The 12,010-nt window shown below is 53.9% G+C and overlaps 1 protein-coding gene across 2 annotated transcripts in view; it reads left to right on the top strand.

Moving 5' to 3' along the window:
* LOC123750139 (alpha-2-macroglobulin-like) overlaps positions 1–12,010 on the top strand; it is a 434,012-nt gene that overhangs the window by 75,159 nt on the left and 346,843 nt on the right. For both annotated transcript variants that reach the window (XM_069326235.1, XM_069326236.1), the window contains exon 4: positions 7,829–7,945. In XM_069326235.1, the coding sequence (XP_069182336.1) occupies positions 7,829–7,945 (117 nt within the window). The remainder of the gene's footprint in view (positions 1–7,828; positions 7,946–12,010) is intronic.

The raw sequence follows: 12,010 nt of genomic DNA, 5'->3' as shown, positions 1-12,010 counted from the left end.
GACCCGGTGAGTTACCTCGGCGTCTCTACTGACCCGGAGAGTTACCTCAACGTCTCTACTGACCCGGTGAGTTACTTCGGCGTCTCTACTGAGCCGGTGAGTTACCTCGGCGTCTCTACTGTCCCGGAGAGTTACCTCAGCGTCTCTACTGAGCCGGTGAGTTACCTCAGCGTCTCTACTGACCCGGTGAGTTACCTCAGCGTCTCTACTGAGCCGGTGAGTTACCTCAGCGTCTCTACTGACCCGGTGAGTTACCACAGCGTCTCTACTGACCCGGTGAGTTACCTCAGCGTCTCTACTGAGCCGGTGAGTTACCTCAGCGTCTCTACTGACCCGGTGAGTTACCTCAGCGTCTCTACTGACGCGTTGAGTTACCTCAGCGTCTCTACTGAGCCGGTGAGTTACCTCAGCGTCTCTACTGACCCGGTGAGTTACCTCAGCGTCTCTACTGACCCGGTGAGTTACCTCAGCGTCTCTACTGACCCGGTGAGTTACCTCAGCGTCTCTACTGACCCGGTGAGTTACCTCAGCGTCTCTACTGACCCGGTGAGTTACCTCAGCGTCTCTACTGACCCGGTGAGTTACCTCAGCGTCTCTACTGACCCGGTGAGTTACCTCAGCGTCTCTACTGACCCGGTGAGTTACCTCAGCGTCTCTGCTGACCCGGTGAGTTACCTCGGCGTCTCTACTGACCCGGTGAGTTACCTCGGCGTCTCTACTGACCCGGAGAGTTACCTCAACGTCTCTACTGACCCGGTGAGTTACTTCGGCGTCTCTACTGAGCCGGTGAGTTACCTCGGCGTCTCTACTGTCCCGGAGAGTTACCTCAGCGTCTCTACTGACCCGGTGAGTTACCTCAGCGTCTCTACTGACCCGGTGAGTTACCTCAGCGTCTCTACTGACCCGGTGAGTTACCTCAGCGTCTCTACTGACCCGGTGAGTTACCTCAGCGTCTCTACTGACCCGGTGAGTTACCTCAGCGTCTCTACTGACCCGGTGAGTTACCTCAGCGTCTCTGCTGACCCGGTGAGTTACCTCGGCGTCTCTACTGACCCGGTGAGTTACCTCGGCGTCTCTACTGACCCGGAGAGTTACCTCAACGTCTCTACTGACCCGGTGAGTTACTTCGGCGTCTCTACTGAGCCGGTGAGTTACCTCGGCGTCTCTACTGTCCCGGATGAGTTACCTCAGCGTCTCTACTGAGCCGGTGAGTTACCTCAGCGTCTCTACTGACCCGGTGAGTTACCTCAGCGTCTCTACTGAGCCGGTGAGTTACCTCAGCGTCTCTACTGACCCGGTGAGTTACCACAGCGTCTCTACTGACCCGGTGAGTTACCTCAGCGTCTCTACTGAGCCGGTGAGTTACCTCAGCGTCTCTACTGACCCGGTGAGTTACCTCAGCGTCTCTACTGACGCGTTGAGTTACCTCAGCGTCTCTACTGAGCCGGTGAGTTACCTCAGCGTCTCTACTGACCCGGTGAGTTACCTCAGCGTCTCTACTGACCCGGTGAGTTACCTCAGCGTCTCTACTGACCCGGCGAGTTACCTCAGCGTCTCTACTGACCCGGTGAGTTACCTCAGCGTCTCTACTGACCCGGTGAGTTACCTCAACGTCTCTACTGACCCGGCGAGTTACCTCAGCGTCTCTACTGACCCGGTGAGTTACCTCAGCGTCTCTACTGACCCGGTGAGTTACCTCAGCGTCTCTACTGACCCGGTGAGTTACCTCAGCGTCTCTACTGACCCGGTGAGTTACCTCAGCGTCTCTACTGACCCGGTGAGTTACCTCAGCGTCTCTACTGACCCGGTGAGTTACCTCAGCGTCTCTACTGACCCGGTGAGTTACCTCAGCGTCTCTACTGACCCGGTGAGTTACCTCAGCGTCTCTACTGACCCGGTGAGTTACCTCAGCGTCTCTACTGACCCGGTGAGTTACCTCAGCGTCTCTACTGACCCGGTGAGTTACCTCAGCGTCTCTACTGACCCGGTGAGTTACCTCAGCGTCTCTTACTGACCCGGTGAGTTACCTCAGCGTCTCTACTGACCCGGTGAGTTACCTCAGCGTCTCTACTGACCCGGTGAGTTACCTCAGCGTCTCTACTGACCCGGTGAGTTACCTCAGCGTCTCTACTGACCCGGTGAGTTACCTCAGCGTCTCTACTGACCCGGTGAGTTACCTCAGCGTCTCTACTGACCCGGTGAGTTACCTCAGCGTCTCTACTGACCCGGTGAGTTACCTCAGCGTCTCTACTGACCCGGTGAGTTACCTCAGCGTCTCTACTGACCCGGTGAGTTACCTCAGCGTCTCTACTGACCCGGTGAGTTACCTCAGCGTCTCTACTGACCCGGTGAGTTACCTCAGCGTCTCTACTGACCCGGTGAGTTACCTCAGCGTCTCTACTGACCCGGTGAGTTACCTCAGCGTCTCTACTGACCCGGTGAGTTACCTCAGCGTCTCTACTGACCCGGTGAGTTACCTCAGCGTCTCTACTGACCCGGTGAGTTACCTCAGCGTCTCTACTGACCCGGTGAGTTACCTCAGCGTCTCTACTGACCCGGTGAGTTACCTCAGCGTCTCTACTGACCCGGTGAGTTACCTCAGCGTCTCTACTGACCCGGTGAGTTACCTCAGCGTCTCTACTGACCCGGTGAGTTACCTCAGCGTCTCTACTGACCCGGTGAGTTACCTCAGCGTCTCTACTGACCCGGTGAGTTACCTCAGCGTCTCTACTGACCCGGTGAGTTACCTCAGCGTCTCTACTGACCCGGTGAGTTACCTCAGCGTCTCTACTGACCCGGTGAGTTACCTCAGCGTCTCTACTGACCCGGTGAGTTACCTCAGCGTCTCTACTGACCCGGTGAGTTACCTCAGCGTCTCTACTGACCCGGTGAGTTACCTCAGCGTCTCTACTGACCCGGTGAGTTACCTCAGCGTCTCTACTGACCCGGTGAGTTACCTCAGCGTCTCTACTGACCCGGTGAGTTACCTCAGCGTCTCTACTGACCCGGTGAGTTACCTCAGCGTCTCTACTGACCCGGTGAGTTACCTCAGCGTCTCTACTGACCCGGTGAGTTACCTCAGCGTCTCTACTGACCCGGTGAGTTACCTCAAGCGTCTCTACTGACCCGGTGAGTTACCTCAGCGTCTCTACTGACCCGGTGAGTTACCTCAGCGTCTCTACTGACCCGGTGAGTTACCTCAGCGTCTCTACTGACCCGGTGAGTTACCTCAGCGTCTCTACTGACCCGGTGAGTTACCTCAGCGTCTCTACTGACCCGGTGAGTTACCTCAGCGTCTCTACTGACCCGGTGAGTTACCTCAGCGTCTCTACTGACCCGGTGAGTTACCTCAGCGTCTCTACTGACCCGGTGAGTTACCTCAGCGTCTCTACTGACCCGGTGAGTTACCTCAGCGTCTCTACTGACCCGGTGAGTTACCTCAGCGTCTCTACTGACCCGGTGAGTTACCTCAGCGTCTCTACTGACCCGGTGAGTTACCTCAGCGTCTCTACTGACCCGGTGAGTTACCTCAGCGTCTCTACTGACCCGGTGAGTTACCTCAGCGTCTCTACTGACCCGGTGAGTTACCTCAGCGTCTCTACTGACCCGGTGAGTTACCTCAGCGTCTCTACTGACCCGGTGAGTTACCTCAGCGTCTCTACTGACCCGGTGAGTTACCTCAGCGTCTCTACTGACCCGGTGAGTTACCTCAGCGTCTCTACTGACCCGGTGAGTTACCTCAGCGTCTCTACTGACCCGGTGAGTTACCTCAGCGTCTCTACTGACCCGGTGAGTTACCTCAGCGTCTCTACTGACCCGGTGAGTTACCTCAGCGTCTCTACTGACCCGGTGAGTTACCTCAGCGTCTCTACTGACCCGGTGAGTTACCTCAGCGTCTCTACTGACCCGGTGAGTTACCTCAGCGTCTCTACTGACCCGGTGAGTTACCTCAGCGTCTCTACTGACCCGGTGAGTTACCTCAGCGTCTCTACTGACCCGGTGAGTTACCTCAGCGTCTCTACTGACCCGGTGAGTTACCTCAGCGTCTCTACTGACCCGGTGAGTTACCTCAGCGTCTCTACTGACCCGGTGAGTTACCTCAGCGTCTCTACTGACCCGGTGAGTTACCTCAGGCGTCTCTACTGACCCGGTGAGTTACCTCAGCGTCTCTACTGACCCGGGTGAGTTACCTCAGCGTCTCTACTGACCCGGTGAGTTACCTCAGCGTCTCTACTGACCCGGTGAGTTACCTCAGCGTCTTTACTGACCCGGTGAGTTACCTCAGCGTCTCTACTGACCCGGTGAGTTACCTCAGCGTCTCTAATGACCCGGTGAGTTACCTCAGCGTCTCTACTGACCCGGTGAGTTACCTCAGTGTCTCTTCTGACCCGGTGAGTTACCTCAGCGTCTCTACTGACCCGGTGAGTTACCTCAGCGTCTCTACTGACCCGGTGAGTTACCTCAGCGTCTCTACTGACCCGGTGAGTTACCTCAGCGTCTCTAATGACCCGGTGAGTTACCTCAGCGTCTCTACTGACCCGGTGAGTTACCTCAGCGTCTCTTCTGACCCGGTGAGTTACCTCAGCGTCTCTACTGACCCGGTGAGTTACCTCAGCGTCTCTACTGACCCGGTGAGTTACCTCAGCGTCTCTACTGACCCGGTGAGTTACCTCAGCGTCTCTACTGACCCGGTGAGTTACCTCAGCGTCTCTACTGACCCGGTGAGTTACCTCAGCGTCTCTACTGACCCGGTGAGTTACCTCAGCGTCTCTACTGACCCGGTGAGTTACCTCAGCGTCTCTACTGACCCGGTGAGTTACCTCAGCGTCTCTACTGACCCGGTGAGATACCTCAGCGTCTCTACTGACCCGGTGAGTTACCTCAGCGTCTCTACTGACCCGGTGAGTTACCTCAGCGTCTCTACTGACCCGGTGAGTTACCTCAGCGTCTCTACTGACCCGGTGAGTTACCTCAGCGTCTCTACTGACCCGGTGAGTTACCTCAGCGTCTCTACTGACCCGGTTAGTTACCTCAGCGTCTCTACTGACCCGGTTAGTTACCTCAACCTCTATACTGACCCGGTGAGTTACCTCAGCGTCTCTACTGACCCGGTGAGTTACCTCAACGTCTCTACTGACCCGGTGAGTTACCTCAACGTCTCTACTGACCCAGTGAGTTACCTGAACGTCTCTACTGACCCCGTGAGTTACATCAACGTCTCTACTGACCCGGTGAGTTACCTCAACGTCTCTACTGACCCAGTGAGTTACCTCAACGTCTCTACTGACCCGGTGAGTTACCTCAACATCTCTACTGACCCAGTGAGTTACCTCAACGTCTCTACTGACCCAGTGAGTTACCTCAACGTCTCTACTGACCCAGTGAGTTACCTCAGCGTCTCTACTGACCCGGTGAGTTACCTCAGCGTCTCTACTGACCCGGTGAGTTACCTCAGCGTTTCTACTGACCCGGTGAGTTACCTCAGCGTCTCTACTGACCCGGTGAGTTACCTCAGCGTCTCTACTGACCCGGTGAGTTACCTCAGCGTCTCTACTGACCCGGTGTGTTACCTCAGCGTCTCTACTGACCCGGTGAGTTACCTCAACGTCTCTACTGACCAGTTCCGTGGGATCCATTTCTTACAAGCTTTCTAAATGGCTCACCAAAATCTTGTCCCCATTGTTAGGAACTATTTCCTCTTCTCATTTGACTAATTCTCTTGAATTAGTTAACAAATTTAATAGTATTCCTGTCACTCCTGATGAAAAGTTAATCAGTTTTGACGTTTGTTCCTTGTTTACAAAGGTACCGGGTGATGATATTCTTGATTATCTTGCTCGTGAACTAATGAATCATATTTTACCTCTTTATGCTGATAAAGAGGTCAATCTTGTTAAGTTGTGCATTAAAGAATGTAAATTTACCTTTAATAATGAGTATTATTTACAGACTTTTGGAGTGGCAATGGGGAATCCTTTATCGCCTTTGCTTTCAAACTTGTACATGGAATTCTTCGAAAAGAAATGTCTCAAAAATTACCCCTGGAGTCATTCCATGGTTTAGATATGTTGATGATATTTTGTGTATATGGCCTACAGATGTAAACACAGACGAATTTGTAGCCAAACTTAATGATCAAGTCACCGCTGTAAAATTTACTATGGAGACTGAAATTGATAAATGTTTGCCATTCCTAGATGTACTTATTCATAGGGAAGATTTTTCACTAAAGTTTAGTATCTACAGAAAACCTACGAATAATTTATGTTCATTATTTTTCAGGGTATAGATACAATGTGAAAAAAATCAATTTTTCTTCAATGTATCTAAGAGCTCTTCGAGTTGTGAGTCCAGAATTCTTAGATGAAGAGTTTAAGAATATTGATTCGATTGGTCTCAAGCTTTGTTACCAACTGAGTTTTTTGGAAGTTTGCCGTAGCAGAGCACGCTGTACATATTATAATAATATATGCAGTAAAAAAATCGCCTAAAGAATGAGTTATGTTTACCATATTTCTCTGGGTTTGAGAATATTGTCAAGGCCTTGAAACTTTTTGATATACATGTATTGTTTAGCTACGAAAATACTGTTGGTAAGCTATTAGTTAGAAACAGCCCTCGTAGTGATAATTGTGTCATTTATAAAATACATTGTAAAGACTGTAATAAGTTCTATGTTGGGCAAACATCTATTGATTTGAAATGCGGAATTTCACAATATAAATACTCTTTTAGACATGACCAATTGTCTAATGCTTTGTTTGTTCATCTGTCAGAAGATGCTCACCAAATTGATTGGGAGATGGCTTCTTCAATAATGAATTGTAAACACCTATAACAGGAACATAATTGAATCTGCTTTGACACAGATTACAAAAGAAAGTAATTTGAACATTAGCAGTGGTTTATATAACTTAAATCCATTTTTGATAGATCAATTAAAGGGCGATTTGAGTAGGATCATTGATACACATTTGTCTCACTAATTAATTTTAAATATTTACTATCTTATGCTATTATTATCCATGTGTGGGTCTGTTGGTGGGTATAAATAGGAGCTGCCTCGTATGGGCCAATAGGCCTTCTGCAGTTCTTATGCGGCTCATATTTGTGTCCACCTAATTCCCATTCATTTGTCATTGTACCTCACCTCACTCCACCACTCTCTCCTGCCTATATATGTCCAATACTTGACCTGTAAATCACTCCTTCTGAAGATGTATTAATACGAAAGTACTTAAGGAAATTCCTGTTTCAATTCTTCTTCTGTTGTCTGGAGAGAGAGAGGGAGAGAGAGAGGGAGAGAGAGAGAGAGAGAGAGAGAGGAGAGAGAGAGAGAGAGGAGAGAGGGAGAGAGAGGAGAGAGGGAGAGAGAGGAGAGAGGGAGAGAGAGGAGAGAGGGAGAGAGAGGAGAGAGGGAGAGAGAGGAGAGAGGGAGAGAGAGGAGAGAGGGAGAGAGAGGAGAGAGAGAGAGAGAGGAGAGAGAGAGAGAGAGGAGAGAGAGAGAGAGAGGAGAGAGAGAGAGAGAGGAGAGAGAGAGAGAGAGAGAGAGAGAGGAGAGAGAGAGAGAGAGAGAGGAGAGAGAGAGAGAGAGAGAGAGAGAGAGAGAGAGAGAGAGAGAGAGAGAGAGAGAGAGAGAGAGAGAGAGAGAGAGAGAGAGAGAGAGAGAGAGAGAGAGAGAGAGAGAGAGAGAGAGAGAGAGAGAGAGAGAGATAACTCAATCCATTTTAACCAGTATCTCTCATAATTTTACTAAGTAGTGAGTGAAGGGCTAAATGTTTGACTACTGCATGAGGTCTGACAAGTAATGTGTTGGTGTCCCCGGCAGTACCCGGAGGTCTGGGTGCAGACGCCGGCCGGCACCCGCGTCGCCCAGTGGAAGAACGTCGACAACACCGCCGGCCTCGTCCACCTCGACTTCGACCTCGCTGACGAGCCCGAGAAGGTGAGACACACTTGTGGTAATAGAGGATAGGAACACGAGACGAAAATACAACACACAATAAAATAATATAATTCTGGTGAGTATGTTTACACAAAGAGAAAAATACTATTGTAATAAACCTCACTTCTCACAGTGGAACGTTATTGTGGTCTGGTTAAGTAGGACTGGCCTTATTGGTGCTTACTTGACGTGGTGTGGGGCTCTGGTGCACAGTCCTGGGGGCTCTGGTACACCGTCCTGGGGGCTCTGGTACACCGCCCTGGGGGCTCTGGTGCACCGTCCTGGGGGCTCTGGTGCACCGCCCTGGGGGCTCTGGTGCACCGTCTTGTGGGCTCTGGTGCACCGTCCTGGGGGCTCTGGTGCTCCGTCCTGGGGGCTCTGGTGCACTGTCCTGGGGACTCTGGTGCACCGTCCTGGGGACTCTGGTGCACCGTCCTGGCGGCTTAGGTGCACGGTCCTTGGGGCTCTGGTACACCGTCTTGGGGGCTCTGGTACACCGTCCTGGGGGCTCTGGTACACGGTCCTGAGGGCTCTGGTGCACCGTCCTGGCGGCTTAGGTGCACCGTCCTGGGGGCTCTGGTACACCGTCCTGGGGGCTCTGGTACACCGTCCTGGGGGCTTAGGTGCAACGTCTTGGGGGCTCTGGTGCACCGTCTTGGGGGTTCTGGTACACCGTTCTGGGGGCTCTGGTACACCGTCCTGGGGGCTCTGGTACACCGTCCTGGGGGCTCTGGTACACCGTCCTGGGGGCTCTGGTGCACCGTTCTGGGGGCTCTGGTACACCGTCCTGGGGGCTCTGGTACACCGTCCTGGGGGCTCTGGTACACCGTCCTGGGGGCTCTGGTACACCGTCCTTGGGGCTCTGGTACACCGTCCTGGGGGCTCTGGTACACCGTCCTGGGGGCTCTGGTACACCGTCCTGGGGGCTCTGGTGCACCGTTCTGGTGGCTCTGGTACACCGTCCTGGGGGCTCTGGTACACCGTCCTGGGGGCTCTGGTACACCGTCCTGGGGGCTCTGGTGCACCGTTCTGGGGGCTCTGGTACACCGTTTTGGGGGCTCTGGTGCACCGTCCTGGGGGCTCTGGTACACCATCCTGGGGGCTCTGGTACACCGTCCTTGGGGCTCTGGTACACCGTCCTGTGGGCTCTGGTACACCGTTTTGGGGGCTCTGGTGCACCGTCCTGGGGGCTCTGGTACACCGTCCTGGGGGCTCTGGTACACCGTCCTGGGGGCTCTGGTACACCGTCCTGGGGGCTCTGGTACACCGTCCTGGGGGCTCTGGTCTATCGTCCTGGGGGCTCTGGTACACCGCCCTGGGGGCTCTGGTACACCGTCCTGGGGGCTCTGGTATACCGTCCTGGAGGCTCTGGTACACCGTCCTGGGGGTTCTGGTACACCGCCCTGGGGGCTCTGGTACACCGTCCAGGGGGCTCTGGTCTATCGTCCTGGGGGCTCTGGTACACCGTCCTGGGGGCTCTGGTGCACCGTCCTGGGGGCTCTGGTGCACCGTCCTGGGGGCTCTGGTGCACCGTCCTGGGGGCTCTGGTGCACCGTCCTGGGGGCTCTGGTGCACCGTCCTGGGGGCTCTGGTACAGCGTCCTGGGGGCTCTGGTGAGAGGCTCTGGTACACCGTCCTGGTGGCTCTGGTACACCGTCCTGGGGGCTCTGGTGCATCGTCCTGGGGGCTCTGGTGAGGGGCTCTGATACACCGTCATGGGGGCTCTGGTGCAGAGTCCTGGGGGCTCTGGTGAGGGGCTCTGATACACCGTCCTGGGGGCTCTGGTACACCGCCCTGGGGGCTCTGGTGCATCGTCCTGGGAGCTCTGGTGCACCGTCCTGGGGGCTCTGGTGCACAGTCCTGGGGGCTCTGGTGAGGGGCTCTGGTGCACCGTCCTGGGGGCTTTGGTGCACCGTCCTGGGGGCTCTGGTGCACCGTCCTGGGGGCTCTGGTGCACCGGCCGTCCTGGGGGCTATTGTACACCATCCTGGGGGCTCTGGTGCACCGTCTTGGGGGCTCTGGTGCACCGTCCTGTGGGCTCTGGTGCACCGTCCAGGAGGCTCTGGTGCACCTTCCTGAGGGCTCTCATACACCGTCCTGGGGGCTCTGGTGCACCGTCCTGGGGGCTCTGGTGCACCGTCCTGGGGGCTCTGGTGCACCGTCCTGGGGGCTCTGGTGCACCGTCTTCGGGGCTCTGGTACACCGTCCTGGGGGCTCTGGTGCACCGTCCTGGGGGCTCTGGTACACCGTTCTGGAGGCTCTGGTGCACCGTCCTGGGGGCTCTGGTGCGCCGTATTGGGGGCTCTGGTGCACCGTCCTGGGGGCTCTGGTGAGGGGCTCTGGTGCACCGTCCTGGGGGCTCTGGTGCACCGTCCTGGGGGCTCTGGTGCACCGTCCTGGGGGCTCTGGTGCACCGTCCTGGGGGCTCTGGTGCACTTTCCTGGGGACTCTGGTGCACCGTCCTGGGGGCTCTGGTGCACCGTCCTGGCGGCTTAGGTGCACGGTCCTTGGGGCTCTGGTACACCGTCTTGGGGGCTCTGGTGCACCATCCTGGGGGCTCTCGTACACCGTCCTGGGGGCTCTGGTACACCGTCCTGGGGGCCCTGGTGCACCGTCCTGGCGGCTTAGGTGCACGGTCCTTGGGGCTGTGGTACACCGTCTTGGGGGCTCTGGTGCACCGTCCTGGGGGCTCTGGCACACCGTCCTGGGGGCTCTGGTACACCGTCCTGGGGGCTCTGGTGCACCGTCCTGGGGGCTCTGGTACACCGTCCTGGGGGCTCTGGTACACCGTCCTGGGGGCTTAGGTGCAACGTCCTGGGGGCTCTGGTGCACCGTCTTGGGGGTTCTGGTACACCGTTCTGGGGGCTCTGGTGCACCGTCCTGGGGGCTCTGGTGCACTGTCCTGGGGACTCTGGTGCACCGTCCTGGGGGCTCTGATGTAACAAACTAGGCTGTTGTAAGAATTATCCAGAGTGGTTTATCGACAAAAGAGAATGGGAAGCTGAGCCGCATGGTGACCTGACCCCCAGGGGAATTCGCGGTGGAAATAACCAACGCTTTGTTCATAGCTGCGTAAAAGGAATCATCCTATAGTATTCAGTAATTTAGAGAAAATTAGCCTTTATACATTTTGCATTAAAATTGTATTGTATAATAGTACTGGATACAATATCAAGAGTATTCTAATTATTGAGTTTAAGTCACCATCAGTGACGTCACGAATCAGATCTAACTTTTAAAGCGGAGTGACCGGCGGTCATAGGTCATCAGGGGTTGACAGGTCTAATATTTCTCAAAGTTTTTAATAACCATTTTTGTGATCGGGAACAGCTTTGCCGTTAGATGTTTGTGTAATCTAATTCAGTAAAATAATTCAACCAGTCTGGATCAATTAAGTACAACAGAGTTTAATTGTTATAACTTAACCTTGCTAAAGTAACTGGGTAAGCGATGCGGAAGGATACAATACTCTGTCTGGGGTAGTCCAGACAAGAGAGAGAGCAGTGTGGTCACGGAAGCAGCTGGGATAAGAGGTCAAACATCTTACCTCTCCCCACGACCAGCCAAAACATCTAGCTGGTCGCCCAAGGTATAGTTGCTATTGTTAATTATAGAAATAGTCTTCTCATTTGCCACTCAGGTCAAGTAGGGAGTGTTAAAGTGATAGGGAGTGAACACATTTAGATTTTGTTTTAGTTTTCTTTTAATAAATTAAATTTGTTATTAATTTGCATTTTATTGTTTCCATGTGTTTTATGTGTATACTTGTCCTGGTCACGTGGTCCACACGAGGCAGAGTTGCATTGGGCGCCGATTCTAACATCGAATCGGAATTATCATTACCGTGTAATTTATTCCACACTCAAGGTCATCGTTTATAGTGGGGATCAAGCCCCTAGGTTGATTAATTAGCGTGATCGATCCAGACCTCGATCATTGCTCTTGTATTACTGGTCTGGTGGTGGCAGCAGAGGTGACTCTAGGGTTTTGTTCAGAGCTTAGGTCACGTCATACTGGGTGTAGAATCCTAAGTCGGTCAATCGTCTTAGGACCACGTGGCGTGGA

Source organism: Procambarus clarkii, chromosome 18 (assembly GCF_040958095.1).
Source record: "Procambarus clarkii isolate CNS0578487 chromosome 18, FALCON_Pclarkii_2.0, whole genome shotgun sequence".
NCBI classification, from domain to species: domain Eukaryota; kingdom Metazoa; phylum Arthropoda; class Malacostraca; order Decapoda; family Cambaridae; genus Procambarus; species Procambarus clarkii.
This window is presented reverse-complemented; position numbering and strand designations above follow the sequence as displayed.